Source organism: Desmodus rotundus, chromosome 4, assembly GCF_022682495.2.
Source record: "Desmodus rotundus isolate HL8 chromosome 4, HLdesRot8A.1, whole genome shotgun sequence".
Taxonomy (NCBI): domain Eukaryota; kingdom Metazoa; phylum Chordata; class Mammalia; order Chiroptera; family Phyllostomidae; genus Desmodus; species Desmodus rotundus.
The window spans coordinates 78,940,512-78,966,803 of NC_071390.1; the positions used below are offsets into that span (position 1 = coordinate 78,940,512).

Here is a 26,292-nt window from a genome sequence, read left to right on the forward strand (position 1 = left end):
AAGGAAAAGAAAGTGAGCAAGGGATGAAGAACCCATTTGAAGAAATAGTGACCAAAAACTTCCCTAATCTGGTAAAGAAAAAAAGTTGCACATTTCAAGAAGCTTAGAAAGTCCCAAACAAGTTGGACACAAAGAGGCCTACATGAAGACACAAGATAATTAAAATGACAGGCTTAAAGACAAGGAGAGAATCCTAAAGGCTGTAAGAGAAAACCAGGTAGTTAGCTACAACACAGCACCAATTAGACTTGTTATCTCATTATTCATCAGAAACATTTCAGGCCAGAAGGGAGTGGCATGAAATATTCAAGGTGATGAAAACTAAGGACCTACACCCAAGGCTACTTTACCCAGCAAAGACATCATTTAATATTGAAGGAGAAATAAGGACCTTCCCAGACCAGAAACAGCTAAAGGAGTTTGTTAACACCAAACCAGTACTGCAACAAATGTTAAAGGGCTTGCTTTAAAAAGGAGAAAAAGAAGAAGAAAAAAACAGAGGAAAATAGCCTAACAATAAAATGGTACTAAAGACATATATATCAATAGTCACCTTAAATGCAAATGACTTAAATGCTCCATCCGAAAGACATAAGGTAGTTGGATGGATAAGAAAACAAAACCCACATATATGCTGCCTCCAAGAGACCCACCTTTGATACAAAGATACACACAGACTAAAAGTAGAGGGATGGAAAAAGATATTTCATGCAAATGGAAAGAGCAAAAAGCTATGGTAGCAGAACTTATATTTGACAAAATCGACATTAAATGACACCCTGGGTGAAATGTATTTAATTGATATATTTAGAGCATTTCACTGGAGAATGGCAGAATATACAAATTTCTCAAGTGCACATGGAACGTTTTCTAGGATAGACCACAGGCTAGGACAGAAACAAGTCTCAATAAATTAAAGAAGATTGAAATCATATCAAGCATCTTCTCTGGCCACAACGCTACGAAACCAGAAATCAACCATAAGAAGAACACTGAAAAACATCAAAAGGTAACTTCAAACAAATGAAAATGAGAACACAACAATCTAAATCTGTGGGACACAGGGAAAGCAATCCTAAGAGGGGAATTTATAGCATTACAGGCCTATTTCAAGAATCAAGAAAAAGCTCAAATAAATAATCTAACCTTACACTTAAAGGAACTTGAAGAGGAACAACAAACAATGCCCAAAGTGAGCAGAAGGAAGGAAATAATAAAGATCAGAGCAGAATTAAATGAAAGAGTCTAAAAAATGATACAGAAGATCAGTGAATCCAAGAGTTGGTTCTTTGAAAAGATAAAGATTGACAAACCTTTAACCAGACTCATCTAGAAAAAAAAGAAAGGACCCAAATAAATAAAATCAGAAATGAAGGAGGAGAAATAACAACTGACACCAAAGAAATACCAAGGATAGTAAGAAAATGTTATGAACTACTATATGTCAACAAACTGGACAACCTGGATGAAATGGATAAATTCCTAGACATATACAATCTTCCAAAACTAAATAGGAAGAATTAGAGAATCTGAATAGACAGATTACACCTAGTGAAACTGAGCAATATTCAAAAACTCCCAACAAAAAGAAGCCCCACACCGGATGGCTTCACAGGTGAATTTTACCAAACTGTCTGAGAAGAACTAATACATCTGCTTCTCAAACTCTTTCAAAAAATTCAAGAGGAGGGAAGGCTTCCAAGCTCATTTGATGAGGTCAGCATTATCCTAATTCCAAAACCAAATGAGGACACTACAAGAAAAGAAAATTACAGGCCAATATCCCTGATGAACATAGGTACTAAAATCTTCAACAAAATATTAGCAAATTGGATACAACAATACATCATACAGGTCATACACCACAATCAAGTGGGATTCATTCTGGGAATACAAGGTTGTACGACATTCCAAATCAATAAATGTGATTCACCACATAATCAAAATGAATGATAAAAACCACATGATCACATCAATAGATGAAGAAAAAGCATTTGATAAAACATGGCAACCATTTATGGTAAAAATTCTCGGGAAGGGGGCAATAGAGAGAACATGACTAAACATAATAGAGGGAATATATGACAAACCCACTGCCAGCATCATATTCAACAGGCAAAAACTACATGCATTCTCCTTAAGATCAGGGACAAGACAGGTGTGTCCGCTTTCACCTCTCTTATTCAACATAGTACTAGAAGTCCTAGCCACAGCAATCATACAAGAAGAAGAAATAAAAGTCACCCAAACTGGAAAGGAAGAAGTAAAACTGTCTTTATTTGCAGATGATGAGACTGTACATAGAGAATCCCAAAGATCCCACCAAGAAACTACTAGAACGGATAAATGAATTCTCAAAGTAGCAGGATACAAAATTAATATTCAGAAATCAGTTGCATTTTTATATGCCAATAACAGACTAACATAAAGGGAAATTAATAAAACAATCCCATTCACAATTGACTCAAAAAGAATAAAACACCTAGGAATAGGACTAACCAAGGATGTAAAAGACCTGTACTCAGAAAATTATAAGACACTGAAGAAAGAAACTGAGGAAGATACAAATAAGTGGAAGCACATACCATGTTCGTAGGTAGTACAAATTAACATCATTAAAATGTATCTACTGCCCAAAGCAATCTATAGGCTCAACACAATTCCTATCAAGATTCCAATGATGTATTTCACAGAACTAGAACTAGTATTTCAAAAATTTCTATAGAACCACAAAAGGCCCCATGTAGCAACAGGGATACCGAGAAAGAACAAAGTTGGATGAATCATGCTACCCAATATCAAACTACACTATAAGGGCATAGTAATCAAAACAGCCTGGTATGATACTGGCATAAAAACAGACATATAGATCAATGGAACAGAATAGAGTGCCCAGAAATAAACCCACACCTTTATAGTCAATTAATATGCGGAGAGGGAATAAAGGGGGGGGGATTGGGAAAACTGTAATAGCATAATAAAATATACTTAAAAAAATTCAAAATGAAGGACATGAAGCATGCTAACTTATTGCATTGAATTTTTACTTTCAATCATTTAACAGGATTTTAGAGACGTGAAAGGGCTAATACATGTGTACAGTGTGCCATCTTGGTTGACTTCTTTCCAAAAACATATAGGGTACCTTGTAATGCAAGTAAACACAGTCAGTCAAAAAAAGAATTACCAGTATGATTCTGGTGTGAGTCCAGGCTCTGCCACTCATCGACGGGGTGATCCTAGACAAGTCACATTTTCTTCAGGTGTAACATAGGGTAAAGAAATAACACAGTCCTCAGATGGCTGTTAAGGATCATCCAGGTAACGTATATAAAATATATAAAATATTTAGCCTAGTGCTGGTATGTGGTAATCCCTCAATAAATGGTAGTTTGTTACCTTTATCATTGAGAGTAACAAAAATGTATACTTATCAATATATGATTATAAATTACTGGATATTTTAAAAAACTGGTATAATAATGCTTAGGTATACTATTACTTTTGTCACAATGGCATGGACTTCAAAAGCTGTCGGGATTCTTGTGGGAGAAGGTTCTTTGCCCACTCCTGTGGTTGTGCTTTAGTTTTTTCAGACATCAGGGAGAAGGGGTGGTAGGCGGGGATGTCAATAACTAGTACACTTAATACTTTGTCACAATGGAAATGATGGATAACTCAATGAATGGAGTTGGAACAAATGGCTACCTCATGTCTTAGAAAAATATTCAACTGAATATCTAACTATCTCCTTAAACCAAATTAAACTTTAGGTAAATGAAAAGATTTGAATGTGTGGTTTTTGATGGTGTCATCTGACTACACTGAAGCATCAAAGAAGGTACCTTCAGTTCCTTCGTATCAGTTCCACTGCTGCTGTGGTTTGAGAATGTGACCATGAAACACTGCTCCTTGTTTCAGACAAATATCCTTGGATTTGTATCACTTAAAACTGAAAAACCATGTTTGTTATATATTAAATTCTTAAATGTATTTAGGTATACTTTTATTTTTTACTCTATTCCTGCTGATTTACTGTTTCTTCTTCTCTAGAGCTGAACTGTTTTAATTTCTTTCCATTTTAATATCTTTTTGGGCTAATTCCCCATTATACTTGACACAGCCTTTTAGTTAAATTGACCTAGAGAAACACTGATTGGGGCGATGGGAGATTGTCCTGGTCTGCACATACAGGTATTCTAGTTTTTGTAAAGGTATCCCCTCCACAACCTTGCCATCTCTAATCTTACATTAATAAACCACAATGAGATACCACTTCACACTGGTGAGAATGGCCATCATAAAGAAATCAACAAACAACAAATGTTGGAGAAGATGTGGAGAAAAAGGAACCCTAGTGCACTGTTGGTGGGAATGTAGACTGGTACAGCCACTGTGGGACACAGTATGGAATTTCCTCAGAAAACAAAGAATGGAACTGCCCTTTGACCCAGCAATTCCACTGCTCTGATTATACCCTAAGAATCCTGGAACACCAATTCAAAGGAACCTATGCACCCCAATGTTCATAGCAGCACAATTCACAATAGCCAAGTGCTGGAAGCAACCTAAGTGCCCATCAGCAAATGAATGGATCAAAAAACTATGGTACATTTACACGATAACATACTATGCAGCAGAAAGAAAGAAGGAGCTCCTACTCTTTGCAACAGTGTGGATGGAACTGAAGAGCATTATGCTAAGTGAAATAAGCCAGGTGGTAGGGACAAATACCATATGATCTCATTTATAAGTGGAACCTAAGCAACAGAACAAACAAGCAAAAAAATATAACCAGAGACATTGAAATTAAGAACAAACACCCAGTAACCAGAGGGGAGGTGGGAGGGGATAATGGGGGAGGAAAGGGAAAGGGTAAAAAAAAAAAAAAGAGAAAAAAAAGAAAAAGAAAATAAGTTAAATTGGGATTATTAATCAGCCTTTTATATATTGGTTATTAAGAATCAGGTTCATTGGGACCCGCTGGGTCAAAAAAAAAAAAAACAAAAAAGAATCAGGTTCACTTACAGCATTACTTACCTGGGTAAGCTGATAATACTGGAATTTCTAGATTTAAAACTGAAGACTAAGTCAAGCTTTTAAAGTCTTTTTAGCTGAAACAAAAGGAATATGTGCAGTGAAGTCTGAGGTTCTCCAAGACACTAGGATGCCATACTTCAATTTGTAAGGAGGGGGTGTGTGAATGAGCTGTAATGCTAGGGATAAATTCAAGGCCAGGTGAAAAGAAAACTTTGAAGAATGAAGTAAGCAAATTCTACCAAGACTGTATTTTATAATGGTTATGTGCACAGACTTTAGGCTGGGACTGCCTGAGTCTGAATCCTTTCCCTGCAGCTAACTTGTACATGACCTTGAGCAAGTTATTTTACTCTATGTTCCACTTTACCTATCTGTAAAATGGGGATAACAACAGTATCTGCCTTACAGTGTTGTTGTAAGGACTGAATTAGTCAAATAAAGCACATATAGTAGTGCATGGCACATGGAAATTATAAAGTAAATTACTACATTATAATGGTTGAAAATAAGGCACAAAAAGCTTAGACTGTGAATCTATTTGCAAAGTCTTCAATGGATGTCCTGAACAGGTAAGACTGTAAGTAAACCAGTTCAGTATTAATCAATATTGGTAGTTATTACCCTTTTTTCTGTCGCTAACCAGTCATCTACATTTGAGCTATAATTCTGAAAAGGGAGTGGGGAGAGGCAATATTTAGGCGTGTTTGAAGAGAATCTTTAAATCGTTCATTTGAGTACTCTTAATTCTTCACAAATCTTCCTACTTTATACAGTAAATTGTGGTAGGTGCTGTGTGCCATACAAAGATGATAAAAAAGGTCTCTACCTTCCAGGAGATTTGAAACTAACAGTACTTAAAAAGACAAGAGCTGGTCTTTACTGAAGGTCACATTGAGCTGTAAGCTGCTTCAGGGCATTTTTAGGAGTCAGCAATGTGGCAGAAGACATCAAGACCAAATCCAGAATTATGACTGTCCCTTTTGACAGCTGTTTCCCCAGCCAGAACCAGACAAGGAACTGCTGGCAGGACTACCTGGACTTCCACTGCTGTGAGAAGGCAATGACCATAAAAAGGGATGATGTTTCCATGTGCAAAAGGTCCACATCCCAGGTGTGGGCCTGAGACAACTGCCATGCAGAAGGCCCATTTCCTGGGAAGAGCTCAACTGGCCCCACCCCACCTCTCCTCTGTCCTCCATTCTTCTCCCAGGATAGTGAAGGGGGACCTGGGCACATCCTTCCCTGGGATCCTGAATCATGGCTTAACTAATAATAAATATTTGTTGGAAAAGTGTAAAAAAATACATGGGCATAAATGAGTGGCTCACCATACTTACAGAAGGGCAAGAACTCATGTTTGGGGTGGGAATGAGAATGAACTCAAACTTTTTCATAGAGGAGACAGAATTTGAGCATTTTTAGTTCACAGTTGAAGTATGTAGCACATTTTAAAGATAATTTTCTGTGCACTCGGAATAAAGAAATCAGGAAATGAAGGGTTGGGAAAATTCTGGAATTTTAAATAGTCCAATTTGATGAAAGATCTGTCTATAAAGGTAGGCTGCAGCAATGTTGAGGAAGTCGGGTTTCATTTTTGAGCACAGGTATTGTATAGTGTGTAAGATTTGAGTATGATGGATTGTTACTGGGAAGGTAACTGCAATTATGAACAACATATTCAAACATCATCCACAGTTCTGAATGTATAATTAAAATGTATTTTTTCATTTATAAACTATAAGGAATCTTTAATAAAACATATGTACAAAAAATAATTCATATTTGAAAATGCTCATCAGACAACTTCATGCCTTTTCAATGGAAGGGAAATCAGAAGGTAACCTCAACAGCTCTTCTACTTCTTCTTGCAAAGCCTCTGCTTTTTCATGCAATAGCATCTACAATAAAAACATCAAGACATGAGACCAAAATATGCGTTGCTAGAGAAATGCTAATATTTTTCACCTCCTGAATCCTTACACATCAGCAATCTCGACATTAAAAGTAATAATGAGATTGAAAAATGGCCACTTAAGAAAAAGTGATCATAGTAAATGAAGCTGACGCATATAGTTAAAGCCATTTTAGCTGATTGCTACATTTGGTATACCCAAAACAAAAGGAGGAACTCTAATACTCTCAAAGATTTGTTTTAATTGACGACTCAAACACTTAAAATTAGCTTTTAATCTATAAAATCTAAGACAATTTTGCAAAAATTTAATTAGAACTTGAAAATGTTATCCTTCACATATGTATTTTATTATTCCTCAAAATTTAGTATGCTTTCTTCTGAAAACCTATCACTTTTTCAAAGAAAAGTTTTATTCAAGTTCCTAAAACTAACATGGTTAATTTCAAAAGAAACATAATGAGCAAGCAAAATATTTCTCAACATGGCACATAGTAGATATAAATGAATATTTACCAAATAATGATTTTTCCTCTTTCTTTTAGAAACCAGAAGTAAAATGTTGGTAGTTATTGTAGCTGGGTTTTGTGTATATTGGGGTAAAGTATTTGTACTACTTCTGTTACAAAATTTTGTAATAAAAAGTTCAGTAAAATCATACTGAGGGAAAAAAATCATATGACACAAAGTGAAAGGGAAAAATCCACTCTACCGATTTGGTATAAAGTATAGCATTACATATAATGCTATGTAACCTATATAATCTATATTATTATATATATTTGTTATATATATTATTATATATAGAGTATATATAATCCATGTTATAGATTATATAATATATACTTATATATGATCTATATAATCTGTATTATGTATATTATTATATATTATACAGATTACATAATCTATAGTATTATAACATAGATATATAATATATAATATATAATACAGATACAATCTATATAATAATGTATATTATAATCTATATATAATAATAATATAGATTATATATAATCTATATATAGAGGAAGAGACTAAAATGTGCTCAGGTATGTTTTCCAGCAGCTGAGGTAATGGTGACCATGTGAAACAAATCTCCCAACATATCCTCTAAAAACTGTACAGATCAACAAGTAACACATAAAACTTGGGTCAGCAATACCAGAATGAAGAGAACACCATTAACTTTGAATTACTCATAGTTAAAAAAATCCACCAATTTCCAACAGAGCCATTTCTTGAGTTCTCATTCCAAAGTGTTTGCAGAGATCAAGGTGGGTTTGAGAAAAAAACAACACATGAAACAAGGAAGAGGAAAAACAGAGGGTCTCAGATTAAACAAAATCATCTCCAGATAGAGAAAGGCTACCCTAAGTACAAAAACACTGTGAGAGGAATCTTAGTGAAATGAGTAGAATAAAATGTTCCCCAAAATTAACTCTACTGAGTCAAGCCCTGCCAGATCCATGGCAGTTATCAATAGGTAATTATAGAACAATGATCCAGGAACTAGCCCGATTACTTTAAAGTTTGTTTTTCAGATCTAAAGCCAAGCCACAAATCACAGAGACAAACTCAACACTTGGTTAGGAAAGTCCCTTTCTGCGTCCCATAATGAGTGCTGCACAATTCCAGAATGCTTTGCTTTGCTGACGTATAGCTAGACATCAGTGTTTCGAAAAAGGAAAAGTCTGTTAACTTACTTCCTTAACCCTAGCAACTTCTGTGTTCCCAAGCCATAAAAACCCATAAGCCCCACATTTGGGGTATATAACTTAGGAGCTTATCTTGGTTTTCTCACCCTCTGAAGAACCTCAATAAATCTGCCTTTGTTTTCATCAGTGTCCTTGGTCTAAATTCTTTTGTAGCTGGAGATAAGAACCCAAACTTGTTTTGACATTAGTAGATTAAAGCATTGTTTATAAGAAAGGATTTAAAGTATGTGAAACTCTAGAAGGCAGTCTTGGAAAGGCAATACTTCTAGAGGAAAGAAGGAGTGAAAGGGAGAGGTGTCCTTTGGAACCTGGGCAGTGAGGGGAAAAAATGCAGGCAAAATTTAGGGACCTGTAGGAAAATTATGGAAATTTAAAAAATCAAAGAACACCACTTTTCCTTGCATTCCTCTCCCACCACAAGCCACCCATTAACGAAACTACACTGACAGAAGAGTGACTGTTGAATAGGATTCTCATTAATCACTCCAAATGGCCATCTCGGTCTAAGAGATGCAGAGGCATAAGCAGCTCTCATTATAGAAGACTATCCTACAAAAAGAATAGAGAAAATGACAATCAAAGCACTTCAGCTCATAAATATTTCCTTCTGTGAAAGCAAACCATGACACTGAAAAAGTGTAACACAATATTCAAACAGAATTAAGTAGTCTCAAATAAACACTTGGAGACATGGGGGAAAAACACATCCTGAATAAGAAGTCCAATACTAAGAATAGAAATGGACCAAAACCAGAAAAAAAGTAAAACAAAAGTTGAAGCTCAGGGGAAAAAATAGAAGAAAAAGGCAAATTATATCAGAAATAAAAATTAAATAATGAGGTGTCCAAGGAAGAATAGATTTGAATAAAAATCTAATTAGGGTCATTGGGGAAAAAAAGCAGGGAAACAATCAAGATAATGAAAATGAGATGAAGAAAGAAGTAAAGAATCAGAGAAATTGAAGGGGAAATGGGCAAAGAAGATCTAACATATATATAATTGAAGTTGCTAAAAAAGAAAAATAAAACCTTGGCTGGGTAGCTCAGTTAGTGTCATCCTGATATGTCAAGGTTGCAAGTTCAATTCGCAGTCAGGGCACATACAAGAATCAACCAATGAATGAATAAATAAGTGGAACAACAAATCAATTTCTTTCTCCCCCGCTTCCTCTCTCTCTCTAATCAATCGATAAATTAAAAAAAATTTAAAAATCAAGCAATGGATCAGAGCTAATATTTAAAAATACAACCTAAGAAGCTTCTAGAAATAAAAGAAAATGAAGATATATCCTAGTAAAACTATTTACATTTAGAGATAAAGAAAATAGGTTCATATTTCATATATTCAAAAACAAAAACCCCACCCATAAGGATTGGGGTGGCAAATACAATGGAATACAAACAGACTTCGTGTTTCAAATGAGTAACATGACTGCCTATTTTAAAAAGTAACACTTAGGCACATTATTTCAATTATTTATTCTCAGACTAAAGACAAAAAGATACTGTAAATAGATACTGAATTCTAGTTAGTAAGTTTTTTTTCCTCAGTAGCATGCTTTAACAGTTCTATAATTATTTTCAAGTATTCTAGGATTCAGCAAAATAGGTAAGTACATTAATGAAAATAGGAGTCAGGTTTTTCACTGTTGGAGAAAGGAACTAAAAACACAAGAAGGGGGAAGGCTACAATGAGTGTGGTGGATTAAAAATGACCGGAAATTCTCTGACACATCTATTGACAGATTGAATTTAATTCTCCTCTTCAATGTGTGCTGGCCTTGGTGATTTACTTGTAACTAATAAAATGCAGTGGAAATAATGCTGCATGATTTCCACAGCTCTGCCAAAAAGAAGCTTTGCAAGTTTCTGTCTTGGTTTCTTGGAATAAGACCATTCCAAGGGCTCTTGAATGTTCCCTTCTCAAAGACCAGGAACCATGCTGTAAGAAATTCAAGCTACATGGAAATTAAAAATAGATAAATAAAAAACTCATAAGGTTTTAAAGGACATCATACCAGATTTAATAAAAAGAGACAGAGATAATAAAATAAAAACCTCTGAACCCTTGAACTTCTAACAGAGAGGAAGCAGACTGAGAGAGCTACCTAGCTGCAGACATGGGCCATTGCTTATAAAAAAAGGAAAGAATGATTCAGATGAGGGAATCCGAAGCTAGGAAGAATCATTCCCAGGCAGCAGAACTGGGTCCTAATCAAGTATCTAGCCATATATGCCTGGCTGGATATCAGATGTACCACCCATTTTGCCTCTTTTTGAATAGGACTGAGGTTATTCTATCTCTGTTTCACCATTGTAGGTGGTCTATCACTTAGACTTGATTTAGAAGGAGTACAGGACATTGAGGTCCAGCCTGAGTCTGATTCCATAAAGGAATAAATCTTTAGGGATGAACCTATTTTGTATGTGACCTGAAACGTTGCTGGTTTGATTCTCAGTCAGTGCACATGCCTGTGTTGTGAGCCAGGTCCCCAGCTGGGGGCATGTGAGAGGCTACCGATCAATGTTGCTCTCCCTCTCTCCCTCCTTTCCCCTATATTTAAAGATAAATAAAATCTTTAAAAAAAGAAAAAAAATAAAAGAAAACCTGGTTGTCATGCAGTTAGAGACCCAAGCCCCACGGAAAGCTCCAGCTGAAAGCCCCAGATAATGGTACTTTTCAACTGCCAGCCATGTGAGTGACCCATCTGGGATATCCAATCCAGTCAAGCCTTTAGATGACTACAGTCCCACTTGAAATCTGACTGTAACTGTATGAGGTTCCAGGAAAAATACCCAGCTGAACTCTTTCAGAATTCCTAATTCACAAAAAAATGAATAAAATAAAAAGCTGTTTTAAGTCACAAAGGCAGACACTTCCTTAATCAAATGATCATAGTATTATCAGCAATGAAACCAACTGACACCCTCTGGCTACTGGCACAGTGTTCAAAGAAGGACACACATCAGTTCTGGGCATTACCACAAAAAACTGCATGACCTCAATATAATCCTAACTGGTTTCCTGTTTTCATTCTTGTTCCCCTGTTTGCAACCTCTGACCTACTCCGCTATTCAAAATCCTGCATGGAATATCCATTTTTTCTCTTTCAAGCTGTCAGGAAAGCAAAAAGCACGTATCTTAGTGCATAAGGTAGAAGCGATGTATTGAGAATGACACAGAAGTACGGGTCCCTGGATACAACACAGATTCCCCATATCAGCTATGAATTGCTTATGCTTGAACTTGTCTAATAAACTTTTAAAATTTAAAGTCACTTCTTTTGTACATTGTTACTACAGCTCCATTTGTATTCTTTTTTAAAAATCTTTTTAAAAATTATTTTATTGTTATTCAATTATAGTTGTCTGCATTTTATTTATTTATTTTTAGAGCAGGGAAGGGAGGGAGAAAGAGAGGAAGAAAACCATCACTGTGTGGTTGCCTCTCCCATGCCCCCTACTGAGGACCTGTCCCACAACCCAGGCATGTGCCCGACTGGGAATCAAACCAGTGACCCCTTGGTTCGCAGGCCAGCACTCAATCCACTGAGCCACACCAGCCAGGGCTGTATTCTTAATAATATACAGTCTAACTCCACAGTCCTGGCTCTACAACCTACTTGTCTGTGTTTCTTTGGGTAAATCACTTAATTTCTTTAAAAGAAATTATTTATTTATTTACTCATTCATTCATTCAACTCATTCATTCAAACATATATTAAATACCTACTCTAGGCTGAGTACTGTGCTAGCTGCTATTGCAGTGAAAATGACTATAACTTCATCCCTACAAACACTACGAACTCCTGATGTAATAGAACAAGGTCAGTTAGTGTCGTCAAATTGAAGATAACAGTGACAGCACTGTTATAAAAATCAATGAAGGTAATATAAACAATGTGAGCACTATTCAAAAAAGTTAGATGGAAACTTATTTTTTTAGCTCATTCTAACCTGTATATAATAATAGTGTAGCAATGTAGTTTTTTAAAAAACCCAAGCAATTTCAGGCTACCAGAATGGAACTACAGTAGAAATCAAGAAGGAAATAATCCCAAACTGCTGTGTAGTGGCTTCCCCCACATTGAGCAGGAGAGTAATGACACACAGGACTGCATCTAGCAAAGGGCAACTAGGACAGTGACAGATTATTTAATACAGATGAAATGAACAGAAAAGAGAAACCCTTGTTGATAGTGAGAACTGTTTTTAAATACGTGAAAACCACATGAACGAAGGAACAGAATAGTTTCAGAGGGTAGTATTACAATGCAAGGGTCAACATTATACGAAGGCAAACTGGAGCCTTGTTATACGGGATCCTCTTTGTGATACTGAAAGTGTCCCAAAACAGAACTACGTAATTTTTGAGGTTGTAAGCTCCTTGTCAAAAATGGGAAAACCAGATGTTGAGGCTGCTGAGGAAAGGACTTCTGTCAAAGGTTGAAAGGAGGCAGAATTCAATGAGTTCTAGACTTCCCTGTACTTTAGTGAGCTCTTGAAACTGTATTTTTTAGGAGGTCCTTTTCCTCTTTATAGCAAGCCTTTTATCATAACAGATCTACTATTTTATCCATATGTTATGAGTTTATACTTTTGTGTCTATTTGTCTTCATGTCTAAGGTATAAGGAGATAATACCACAAAATATCATAAAGATTAAAAAGTGGTTTGCTTACCTTTGCTGATGAAACAATTTGCTTGGCTTGGTGTCTTGATAAGTGATCAATTGTCCTTATTAGCACTTCAGGATCTGCATTAGCTAAGTGTGTTAGACTTTTATAACCTGCATTGTATAATTGTTTTGCTCGACCCTGAAAAGTATTACAAAAATCAGTAGATCAGAATTTGGGATTTGGAAAAAAAACTAAATGTCTTATTAAAGGGAAACATTTCACATGCAAGAGATAGGAATACACTAAGATAATAATGTAAACATGAAGAGATAACACATCAGAATCCTGAAAATACATTTTAAAAGATGTATTTGATTTCGGAAATTTATGTGGAACCATAATTGACCCAGAATAGCTGCAGCAATTTTAAAAAAGAAGAACAGAGCAGGAGGGATCACAATACCTGATATCAAACTGTACTACCAGGACACGATAATCAAAACAGCCTGATACTGGCATAAAAACAGACACATAGACCAATGGAACAGAATGGAGAGCCTGGAAATAAACCCAAGTCTCTATGGTCAATTAATATTTGACAAAGGGGGAAGAAGCATAAAATGGAGTAAAAATAGCCTGTTCGACAAATGGTGTTGGGAGAGCTGGACAGCTACGTGCAAAAAAATGAAACTTGATCACCAACTTACGCCATACACAAAAATAAATTCAAGGTGGATAAAAGACTTAAATATAAGTCATGACACCAAAAAGTCCTAGAGGAAGACATTGGCAGGAAAATCTCAAACATTCCACGCAGCAACATCTTCACTGATATGTCCCCTAGAGCAAGGGACATAAAGGAAAGAATAAACAAATGGGACCTCATCAAAATAAAAAGCTTCTGCATGGCTAAAGAAAACAGCATGAAAATGAAAAGAGAATCAACTATATGGGAAAACATATTTGCCAATGATACCTCAGACAAGGGCCTGATCTCCAAAATATATAAAGAACTCACACGACTGCACTCCAGGAAGACAAAAAACCCAATTAAAAAATGGGCAGGCCCTGGCTGGTGGAGCTCAGTAGATTGAGTGCTGGCCTGTGAACCAAAGAGTTGCTGGTTCAATTCCCAGTCAGGCCACATGCCTGGGTTGCTTGCCAGGTCCCCAGTAGGGGGCGTGCTGGAAGCAACCATACATTGATGTTTCTTTCCCTCTCTTTCTCCCTCCCTTCCCCTCTGTCTAAAAATAAAAATAAATAAATAAAATTTTTTTTAACATGGGCAAAAGACTTGAACAGACACTTCTCCAAGGAGGACATACAGAGGGCCCAGAGACATATGAAAAGATGCTCAGCATCACTAGCCGTCAGAAAGATGTAATTTAAAACCACAATGAGATACCACTTCACTCCAATCAGAATAGCCATCATAAAGAAATCAACTAGCAAGTGTTGGAGAGGATGTGGAGAAAAGGGAACCCTAGTGCACTGTTGGTGGGAATGCAGACTGGTGCAGTCACTGTGGAAAACAGTATGGAATTTCCTCAGAAAACTAAAAATGGAACTGCCCTTTGACCCAGCAATTCCGCTGCTGGGATTATACCCTAAGAACCCTGAAACACCAATCCAAAAGAACCTATGCACCTCAATGTTCATAGCAGCACAATTTACAATAGCCAAGTACTGGAAGCAACCTAAGTGCCCATCAGTAAATGAGTGAATCAAAAAACTATGGTATATTTAGACAATGGAATTTTACTCAGCAGAGAAAAAGGAGCTCCTACCGTTTGCGACAGCATGGATGGAACTGGAGAGCATTATGCTAAGTGAAATAAGCCAGGTGGTGAGGGACAAATACTGTGTGATCTCACCTTTAGTTGGGACATAATCAGCAAAAGAAAAAAGCAAACAAATAGCCAGAGATATTGAAATGAAGAACAATCTAACAATAGCCAGAGGGGAGGGAGGAGGGGACAGTGGGGAGAAGGGTTTTCAGGAACTACTATAAAGGACACATGGACAAACCAAGGGGGAGGGTGGAAGCAAGGGAGGGAGGTGGGTTTGGCTGGGGTTGGGGGGAGTGGTGGGGATAAAATGCAAATAACTGTAATTGAACAACAATAAAGTAATTAAAAAATTTTTTTCCTCAAAAAAAAAAAAAAAGGTGTATTTGGATGGTTCCGATATGATTACAACATAACCTCTGCGCAGCTTACATGGGCTAACGTGTGTTGCAATCAGCAATAAGAAATCTATTTTGGCACTTAGGCTAGGGGCATTATTTCAGCCCCCAGTGAAAATGTTATAGTCTAATATCCTTAAAATGTTCTTACTATCTACTCAGGGGACTACAGGCATGTGATGTGGTGTGGTGTGTATATATGTTCCCAAGCAGAAGAGCTTCTCTAATTCAAGAAATGAACAACAGAGAATAAATTTAAATTAAGGGCTGGTCAAAAGTGAAAGCTGAAAAACCAGCTGAGAATACGTTCTTCTTAAAAAATGTAAGTAAGCCTTGTTACCACCTAATACTGGTACCTTAAACAAGCGCGAAGTCTAAACAACAGAAGGTAACTCTTCACTGAAGTGGAGGAAGGAAGAGATGTTAAGGGTGAGTGGAGCACACATACACTGGGGGAGCGTCACCTTTTCCCTACTGTTATTTGTTTTCACATTTGTGCTTTCAGATTAACGGGATTTCTAGGAGGCCGTGGCAGCAAATGATTGGGGAAAAAAAAAAAAAGACTGCCATAAGGCTGCTGTTGTCACTTACCCTGTGACAAAACTTCACAGTTAGTTGAAAACATCTCAACTGGGAAACTGGGAAGCTACTGACCTCTAAAACTCCAGTCACTTCCATGAGAGGGACTAGTTCTGCCCTTACACAGTAAGTCAACTTCTTGGTAAGTTCTACCAGAAGGGCTCTATAAACCCAAAACTCCTCAAGTTCCTGCAGAACACAAAGAAATATACAGAATTTAAGTCTGGTACATTATTTCAAAGTTTAGTTTGCGTGATAGGGGGCTCAGAGACGATGTTCCCTTATGTATCTTTTGGAACTTGGGTTTATTCAGAGATAAACAGTAATTCCAAACAAAATTATTATTAGGACACATGGCAGAGACTATGGTAAATCTGATAAAGTAGTTTTGGGATGAGTAAAAAATTGAAATATAAGTCAGTAGAAGAGTTCTATTCATTTTTATTAAAATACCAGCAAGTGGATGCATAGTTTTTCTTTCCCAAATGACTGAAAACAATTCCTACTTCTGGGAGACAAAATATTAAATATGGAAGGATTCTAATGCAAGATGATGCTCAGTGTAAAAATACTTAATACAATAAAAAGATTGGAAGCCATGAGTCAGTAATTGTTGAAGCTGGATGGGTGAATAAGTATTATATTATTTTGTCTTTTTTTATATATGCTCAAAATTTCCTATAACAGTAGCTCATTTTTTTAAGTCCCTTTTTAAACTTTCAGTATTATTGTTAGAGTACGTGATGCTTGGAACAGAGTTGGTTAGCCATCCTGTGACCACTAGGAAAGTAGTTGATGCACTAAAGATGGGAGAGTGAAGCAAAGAAAAGATAATCTTGCATAAAACTGTGAATCGATCACCCCTGGAACTGCCTTAGTTCTAGCTTTCCTGTTACCTAAGATCATCTTTTTTCCTGTTGTTTAATTTTGTATGGGTTTTTTTCCTGTTATTTATAGTTAAAAGCATTTTAATTAATACAATTGGTGCCCTCGGTTTTACAACTCACATAACTATTTAAGAGAAAAAACCCTTTAAAATATTGAAAACACATTCAGGAGTGCACAAGTTGTCAGGTAAATTTTTCTAGGATCAACCATCCAATAATAGTAGTTATTTTTTCAAGTTCGACATATTCTTTTAGTTGAACAGTTCTATAAGGCGAAGTCCTTATAGTCCTAATTAAAACAAAGGGATAGAATATTAGGGAAAGCATCTTTAAATATGAAGAACAACATAGAAAACTTATATTTTAAAGGCTTAAAGGCTAGCTTCTTGTTACTCATAATTCTTTTCTTCTGCTTAGCTAGCATGGGATTAGGGAATGTAAACTAATGTTAAAAAATAGCATATGTAGAAGATATTTAGAAAGATAAATTTGCTAAAATAAGTATCAATGCAAAGTTAAGTATTTTGGATTATTTACTCATTAGTATGTATGACGGAGTTAATTGCCATATACACACACAGAATATGGAGATTTAAGATAGGGAAAATGAGGTAGATTTTAAGTTTAAAAATAGGAGTCATGAGGAAAAAGTTCTTTTAAAAAATCAAATATAAAAACAAATATGAAAAAGATATTATGCCACCCAATAATAAGAAATGTAAATATAGCAAAATGGCTTATATTATAAAGTTGTCAAAAAATTATCTGAGCAGAAAAGTCTGGCAAGCTTTGTTGTGTTATTTAAGGAGATTCTGAAAGCTTCTTTTAGTGAAGTCTTAAACAAATCCATCCCAAATGCATGTGGCTAAAACAAAGTTTTTTCCTTGAGTTACTTTATAAAATGAACATTTGTTGTAGAAACCTAAAGTAGTTGCCTGACTCTAGAAGCAAAAATAGTAAATTACTGAGGCAAGCAAAAGAACACGGAACTAAGTAGATAAAAGTAGCTGTTGGATATTGATAACATGCTAATCAAACATTCACATGGGTATCACTCATGAGAAGAAAACTTACAAAGAATGTACGTCAGCGGAGAAATGTCATTTTAAGAGTTGATTCCAAATACTTGAAACTATTAGTGGTGGTTTTAAGTATAGGGAAAATAAGGTGATTTTTACTTGTTCATTACATACTTTAGTTGATTTTGTCATTTTTGTATCTTTACCTTAGTATGTATATAGTATTTTTACAAATGGATAAAAACAAAAATATATTTTAAATAAATTCTGAGTGCTTTGTAATAACAGAGTAAGTCAACAATGAGAAAATACTAACTGGTTTATGAGTTCAGTAACAGTTAAAATAAGAAGATACACAGAGAATCTATCATCTATTTAATGGAATTACCTCACAGAAATGTAACACACAAGATGAGAATGTGGCAGCTGCAGTGAGGAGACTTTGTATATATCCTCGAGGCATATTAAATTTTTCAGACACACTCCAAATGTTGGTCTCTTTGAGCAAGGTATAAAGAACAAAAGACAGGTATAGTCTGTTCACAATATCCTTGTCCACCTTCTAGAAAGACACAATGAAATAAATTTATGTATTGAACCTGCTAAAAATGTACATTATATTCAAACTGGACAAAAAGTAAAGTAAATAAAATTGTGCTACAGGAGAGCAAGGAAAGTGATTCAGTAGAAATAAAACTAAGTTCTAACACATGTACCTTACATTAATTCAAATCAATTATCATTTTTCCAAGTATAAGAAAATATGCCAAATTGTTTCCAATTTAAATTAAACTTCTTCCTGTAGGGAGTGGAGTAGGATGAACTGTGTCATACTCAAAAAAGATGGTGTTGGGGTCCTAACCTTGGTAACTGTGCACGTGGCCTTATTTGGGAATGGGATCTTGGCAGATGTGATTAGTTAAGGATCGTGAGTGGAACTCATCCTAGATTTACAGTGGGCCCTCTAGGGCTGTTTATTTAATACAAAGTATTAGAACAATTGTCCCTATAAGAAGAGGGGACAAAGAGTGACACAGACAAGAAGGCAATGTGAAGGTGGAGGCAGACATGGGAGGTATGCATCTACAAGCCAAGGAAAACCAAGGGTTGCCAGCAACCACTGAAAGCCAGGCCACAGGCAAGATGGTTTCTTCTCAGAGCCTCGGGAAGGAACCAACCCCACCAGCATTTGTTAGTAGACTTCTGGTCTCCTGAACTGTCACAGAATAAATTTCTGTTGTTTTAAGACACCCAGTTTGTACTAATTTATGACAGCAGCCCTAGGAAAAGAATATAGGAAGAAAAGGAGTTGGGGAGACTTTTACATTTCCTGTGGTATTTACAGGTTATATATACATGTGTGAATGTGTTTATAAATTATACAAATGCATTTATTTAGATAAATATGTTAATAAGCCTGTCTATACAGAGTAAATATTAGATTCTATGATTTCCACATAGTTATGATAAGTAATTAATGTTTCTAAAGTTAAAACACTGAAATGCTATCTGTAGTTGACAATTTCTATTCTGTGTACTTGCTTTTGTCTGTGGTGCCTAGTAACTATTTTTTATGTAAAGTATTTCATAATTAATATTACGCTAACTTAGAAACTAAGTAAACTCATGCTTCAAATCAGAGGGGGGAAAAGGATGAATTTGAAAATGTAGGTATAAAATCTACGATTACATCCTCTACTATAGTAATAGAATATTTGAAATGAGAACTTTGACATATTGACGAATATATGAATTAAGATTCTGCATGTTGATTCTGAATCATCCATTTATTAAAAAGCATTACACTAAAAAACATGATAGTTCAATAGGAAGTAGAAGAGGATTGCTTTTTAATTTCCCAATTGTAGTATACCTGTTATTAACCATAACTTGAGTCAATGTAGATTTTGCTCAAAAAGTATTTTCTAAGAAAAATGATAAAATTATATTACAAGGCAAGATAAAATGCTTTATGCCAATTTCAAGATCTTTTACAAGAAATGTTTAAAGAAAAGAGGGTGTGGGTGTCCTCTTTAATGTGGAGAAATCAATTTAGACTTTAGGTAAATATCATGTTCTCTAGAATTACAAATATACTTTCAAACATTAAACTAGTAATTAATCCATTTGTAATTAAGAAAAATTCATGCCCATACTATTTTAAATATGTAATTATCAATTGAATAAACATTTATTGACTATATTTTATAAAATGTAACAAAAATCAATTCTGATTCAAGTTTTAAAAGGTGTATTATTTTAATGGAATTTTGTAAATGTTTATCATTTGGCAATAAGTTTCATGTTAACATGATTTTAAAAATATGGTTTCATGTTTATTTTATATTATAGAGTTGGTTATAAAAAGTTTAATAAATATTTTTATTCAACATTTTGAGGGTGTAAACAACATAGCCATTTCTAAGGTAAAAGACTCAATCTAAATATTGTGGCAACATGAACACCGAAGTACTATATATTTATAATATCTATTTATAATTTTATGATACAGAAATACATGGGACAGTTGCACCATTTAATTCAAATGAAAGTAAACACCATCTTCCATTTTTCAAAATGAAATCAGTAATATCTATGTAAGTTTCAAAGATGTAGGGGGATAATAGGAAGACAATTAGGTTTCAGTATTAAAGAAAATTAAAAATGAAGAAAAGTCTGTATCATGAGGTGAAAAATGATATTAACTTAAGGAATTTGAAGGCATGTTAGCCAAAGAATTATTTCCACTTCTCTTAGTGTATGCATTAGACACTTGCTTCATGCTTGCTGACTGAACTTTAAAACCCCAAAATACAAAATGTCAAACAAAAGAGTATTAGTTTATACACTTTAACTTTCCAGAATGCTTTATGTAGGTCAAATACTAGATTGGAATTTCTTTGAGGACAACCAACACCACCAATAAAAACCCCAAACCTGTCCTATCTTAGAATCTCTGACATCAAGTAAAATGCCTAATAAAAAGTTTTTAGAAAATAAAATTTTCTCCCTTGAAGTGAATTTATTTCAGGATTAGTTAATATCATGAAAACATTTTATAAATATTATTTGTAATTTTTATACTGTGCAGCAAGTAGGCTAGGAAAAAACAGATTGCTAAGGTTTACATTTCCCTATGATATAAGCCTTACATGTACATGACAGAATATTTTAGAATACAAAGATACAAAAAAAGGCCATCACACTGCCTAGAAATAGTTTTTTAAAAATGTCTAAATTTCTGGTCCTCAGATGTTCTAAATAGTAAAATAGAAATTATATTAATTTAAACAAAAAAATGTGAAACAAAAACATCAAGTCAACAAAGGAGATAATACTACAACATTAATTTTGTTAAATCAACTTAGTTATTTAGGAAGGAAAAAAAAGACTATGGTACCTTCTTGATAGCTTGACCTGATGCCTTCTTCCCAATATAGTTTTCAGAGACTCCAATAAGAGCAGCCACATTTTGTTCTGCTGGACTGAGCTGGTTAAACTACATAGGAAAAGAGCAATTATATGGAAAAATCAAATTGTAAGTTTAAAAAATGCCATTTGAACCAAATCCAGTATTTCCTATATCACATGTTCATATTTTTAAAGGAGATGAAAAAAACAACACAATTTTTTTTACAAATAGGGTAAACTTAAAAATTTATTAAAATATAACATACTTTAATAGAATTACTTCAAGTCACAGTCACAAGTCCTTTGCAATACTGGAAGACATTGGTGGGGGAAGAGGTAAAGCTTTTGAAAGTAACTGCATTATATACTTACAGGAATAATTTTAAAACATGACATTTAAAAGAAAGCTAGTTTCCTGCAATTAAAAGCTGCATACTACTTGTGCCTAATATGTGTTCATACATCCATCCTATTTACAGTAAAATCGTAATAGGCTGTACTCTACTACTTGCTTTTGTAATACATACGACCAGTTCTATCTTGTGATAAAATTGATATTCCCTATCAGTTACTAATATTACTGGGTTTGGTATATCATCATTCTTGGCTCTGACAGAGCTTTCATGTAATTAAACTCTCAATCAACAGAGACGGCCTTTGTGGTTTTCTTTAGATTCTAGACATTATAAAATGCAGTGGTCACCAAACCAGAATGGTAACTATCTTTGGGGAAATGGAAACAGGAATGATCCTTTTTTCTTTTCTGTACCTTTATTTATTTATTTTTTTGATAATGACATGTTTATATTTAACAGAAAAGTAATATTTAAGTTGAACAAAAATGCTATTGTCATATTACCATTTTAAAAACTGAAAGAACTAAAGACCCAATTTCAAATATATTTTAATAGAAAAAGTGAATAATCACTTGACAAAAATCATTTCACCATTAATAGACTAAGTAGCCTGTATTGAAGAACCTTATATGCTCACCTGTCTGAAATATATCATCCAATCAGGGTCACACTGAGAAGCCATATCATAGGGAGTGGTTAGGTAAATTAGATGAAGAAGGCTTTCAAGCACAAGGCCTTCAAGACCTTTCTTCAAATCTCTGTATAGAATGTCACAATAAGCCAAATCTATAGTTCCTAAAAGATACAAGCATTAGACAAGGTAGATAGTAAACCAAGACAGGGAGGAGGAGGGAGACATGCCTCACTCATTAACTCAGCAGTCCTGAATCTGGTCGGATGAGATTGCCAGGTGTTCCAAACATCACAAGAAAAACTATGGTAGTGTAGGAGGATGGGGGCCCTTGAAATTCTGTATGCACCTTTTCCACTAGCTAGGAAAGAAAGTCTTTGGAACCATGTATTAATCCCGAGGTCTGGAAGAGTAGGAGGAGAGGGAACCTAGAAATTGGCTACAATCATAAAAATCGTAAACCCCAACAATCGGGGCACTCAGACTAGCTGGGTGCCCACTTGCAGCTTTGTGCTCAAGTGTATTTCAAAAATAAACTTGCCATCTTATCTCCACTGTATGTGTTGCCTCTTGCTTGAATTCTTCTCTTGAGAGCAAGGCAAGAACTGAGGACGGGGGGAGTCCCCTGACTTGGGTCTCCCCAGTAACACAAGTATTTCACCTTTCATAATTACCAAAGGGAAAAAGAGGTGACTTTTAAAGAAGGTCCTGTTTAGAAGTTACCTAAATATAGCAAACAGTATTCAAAAATCTCTTATTATGCAATTTATCACAGCTATTTTGGAGGTCGTTTTGACAGTATACATCAACATTTAGTAAGTACACACATTCTGACCCAATTACTCTCTTTTTGGCAATCTAACCCAGAGAAACATTTCCACATACACCCAAAATACCTAATAGAGATGGCCATGCAAACTTGTTTATCATTTAAAAAACTCACAAACAGTGCATGATCAATAGGGGAATGGTTAAACAAATTATGGCCTCCATACTATGGACAACTATAGTAAAAGAAAATGAGGTCGATTTAAAGACATTAACATGTTAAGATGTTCATGATACTTTATAAGTGAGAAAAAAAGCAAGCTGCTAAAACATATACTACAATTCCATTAAAAATAAACTATGTGCTTATACACACATAAAATTATTTGCAAGGATATGTGTATATATATATATCTCAGATTGTTAACTGTGGTAGCTACTGAGTGAGTGGAAATGGGACAGAAGTATGGGATTTTCCTTCACATAATTCTGAGTACTGAGGATTTTTTTAATAATAGACAGGTGTTATTTTTCATTAAGTAAATTATGAAGTTGCCATTAAGAAGAAACTATTTGCTGTCATGCAACAATCTCTAAGATAATATATTAAACAAAAAAGCAATAATCTATATTGTTTCCGAATAATACAGATGATTGTTTATTTAAAAACAGAAGCTTTTAAAAAACCTTACAGCTGTATATATCTATATATTAAGTTTTGAAATGAAATATACAGAAACCATCTGAAAAGACATACACCAAATTGTTATTCTTGGTAGGATACTAAAATGTGTGTGATCCCTGGGGGAGGAGAGTGTGAACAAGAGATGAACAACGTTCTCTGTATATACTTCTGCAGTGTTCTTTTTTTTTTAAAAAAGATTTTGTTCATTTATTTTTAGAGAGAGGGGAAGGGAGGGAGAGAGAAGAGAAGGGACAGAGACAGAGAGGGAGAGAAACAATGATTGGCTGCCTTTCACACGCTCCTGACCAGAGATCCGGTCCACAACCCACGTGTGTGCCCTGACCAGGAACGGAACTGACGACCTTTCAGCTGGCAGGCTGGCACTCAGTCCACTGAGCCACACCAGCCAGGGCTGCTTCCACAATATTCTAAATTACTTGTAATTAAAAACATTTTTAACTTTTTAAAGTTGAAGTAATCTAACAGTTTATAAAATTAATGTTATTACTATGAATTTACAAATCCAATTCAAAGTTCAGAATAATTTAACTTCTATTTTTTCCAATGAATTTCCTCAGATTTAGGTAAACTAAGATTTTCTAAAATTTTATTTGAGGTAAAATAAAATTTAGGTAAACTATTACTACCTTTAAAAGAAGCTCGTCCCAACTTTGTAATATGAAAACTAAACTGGAACCATTCTTCAGACTTATAAATAGCATCTTCTTGTGTAAGTCCTTTTTCTGTAAAAATGGTGTCTTCTTGTAGGAGTCCTTTTTCTGTCAGGTATCTAAGTGATTCAACAGTTATTTCCCAGAGACTTTTTTCTTTCAACAAAAACTTTTGCTGGACACCAAAAAATGTACCACTCATAAAGTGATATATGTCACCAAGATTTGTTGCAATCTGAAACAATTCAGGGCATCACTGAAGCATTTTCCTTAATTTAAGACATCATTTTGAGTGTACATTAATTCAGATAATTCATTTCCACACCTCAAAGGTATTTAAATTAAAAAGTTAGTGAAAAATCTACATAGTTGCATATAAAAAGTAATTTTATAACACTTAAAATTAACAAGAAAAACATTTTAAGAGAGAAAACAATATTTTTATGAAAACATCACACATATTTCATGTAAAAACTCATGTTTTTGAATATTTTTTCACAATATCTCCAAAGCTGTACTCTGTTTACTCCCCAACCAATTATCACTAATTCCAGCGCTGCCTCCTTCAAAAACCCTCCCTTCACCCCTTTCCAACAACTGTGAAAGCACTCTAAAAACTACATTTAACAAGAAATAAAGAAACACAGGAAAACAGACCTGAAAGTCTCCACTGAAACAGGATCAGGCAATACTTTCTCTGATATATTACCTAAAATTAAGTAGCAGTTTTCTACCTTTTTTTGGTCTCATTTCTATCTCCTTTTCCTGCCCTTTTCTCTTTCCTCCTGTTACTCACCATTTAAACCTTTTAATGGCAATCATCAGTAATACTTAACACTCCATACGGTAGTTAGATGTAGAGTTGACACTGAATTAGAATAATTTTATATTAGGCAATTTGAATGAAATCAGCATGCTATGCTAAAATATAGCCAATCAATAGCCATACTTCCATCTCATAATTCTGATAATATTTCAACTGGAAAACTTAAGTAGTCATTTTTTAATTAAACCAATATAAGGGACAAAAAAAATATTATGAAGCACAGACATTTCTTATGGCTACTCCTTTTAATAAAAATCATTCTTAATATAGTATTCAATTAGGCTAAAATTGCACTTCTAAGATATTCAAGAACTAATACTCAGTTTGTAGATTATCAATGTACTTGGTTAATTACAGTTAACACTCGGGGTTAAAGAAAAAGGTTGGCTTGCTCCTTCCAGCTACCATCATGTTACCTTTCTACCCCTCTGTGAAAAACTTTTAGACATAGTGATTTAAACCTACTGGTTCAGCCTCTGACTCTGGCCTCCACAGCTTCTTAAAGCTGGATTCTCCACTATTGCCCCAACCTGCAAGTTCACCCATGCCCAACTCCAAAGTCAACCCATTAATTAATTAATTCAAGAGTGTCACCCACATGCCCCGCACTGAGATTCATGATAAATGAAAATAAATCTGGGCCCTGCTTTCACAGGGCTTACATTACAGTGGGCTACGGTCTGTGGTTCTATAAAGTATACAATAGGCTAATGAGATCAGAGGCACGGGGAGGCTTCCCTGAGGAAGCAATGGTTAAGTAAAAATCTGAGAGTGGCTGGGAGTTAAGTAGACAAAGCTGTGGGTGAAGGTAAACAGCATGAAAGGTTAAGAGCACTGGTTTTGTATTTAGTCAAAGCTAATTCAAACTTTGGCGTTGTCACTTTGTGGCAGAGTGACACTGGGCACAAAGTTAAAATTTACTTTGCTTAGGAATAATCCTAAAAAAGAGGTTTAACTCAAGAGTAAGCCTTAGAAAGAGAGCTAATG

The 26,292-nt window shown here is 35.0% G+C and overlaps 1 protein-coding gene across 4 annotated transcripts in view; it reads right to left on the minus strand.

Moving 5' to 3' along the window:
• The window catches only part of HELQ (helicase, POLQ like), a 62,374-nt gene that overhangs the window by 5,648 nt on the left and 30,434 nt on the right, over positions 1-26,292 (minus strand). Inside the window, exons 12-18 of one of the 4 annotated variants that reach the window (XM_045183636.2) lie at positions 24,456-24,714; positions 22,362-22,519; positions 21,358-21,456; positions 18,346-18,519; positions 16,064-16,240; positions 13,351-13,485; positions 6,545-6,938 (exon numbers count right to left, since the gene is read on the minus strand). In XM_045183636.2, coding sequence (XP_045039571.2) covers positions 6,846-6,938; positions 13,351-13,485; positions 16,064-16,240; positions 18,346-18,519; positions 21,358-21,456; positions 22,362-22,519; positions 24,456-24,714 — 1,095 coding nt within the window. In that variant the 3' untranslated portion in view covers positions 6,545-6,845. Of the gene's footprint in view, positions 1-6,544; positions 6,939-13,350; positions 13,486-16,063; positions 16,241-18,345; positions 18,520-21,357; positions 21,457-22,361; positions 22,520-24,455; positions 24,715-26,292 lie in introns of those variants that run through there. The other 3 variants (XM_045183638.3, XM_024574806.4, XM_045183637.2) reach the window with 3 other exon arrangements.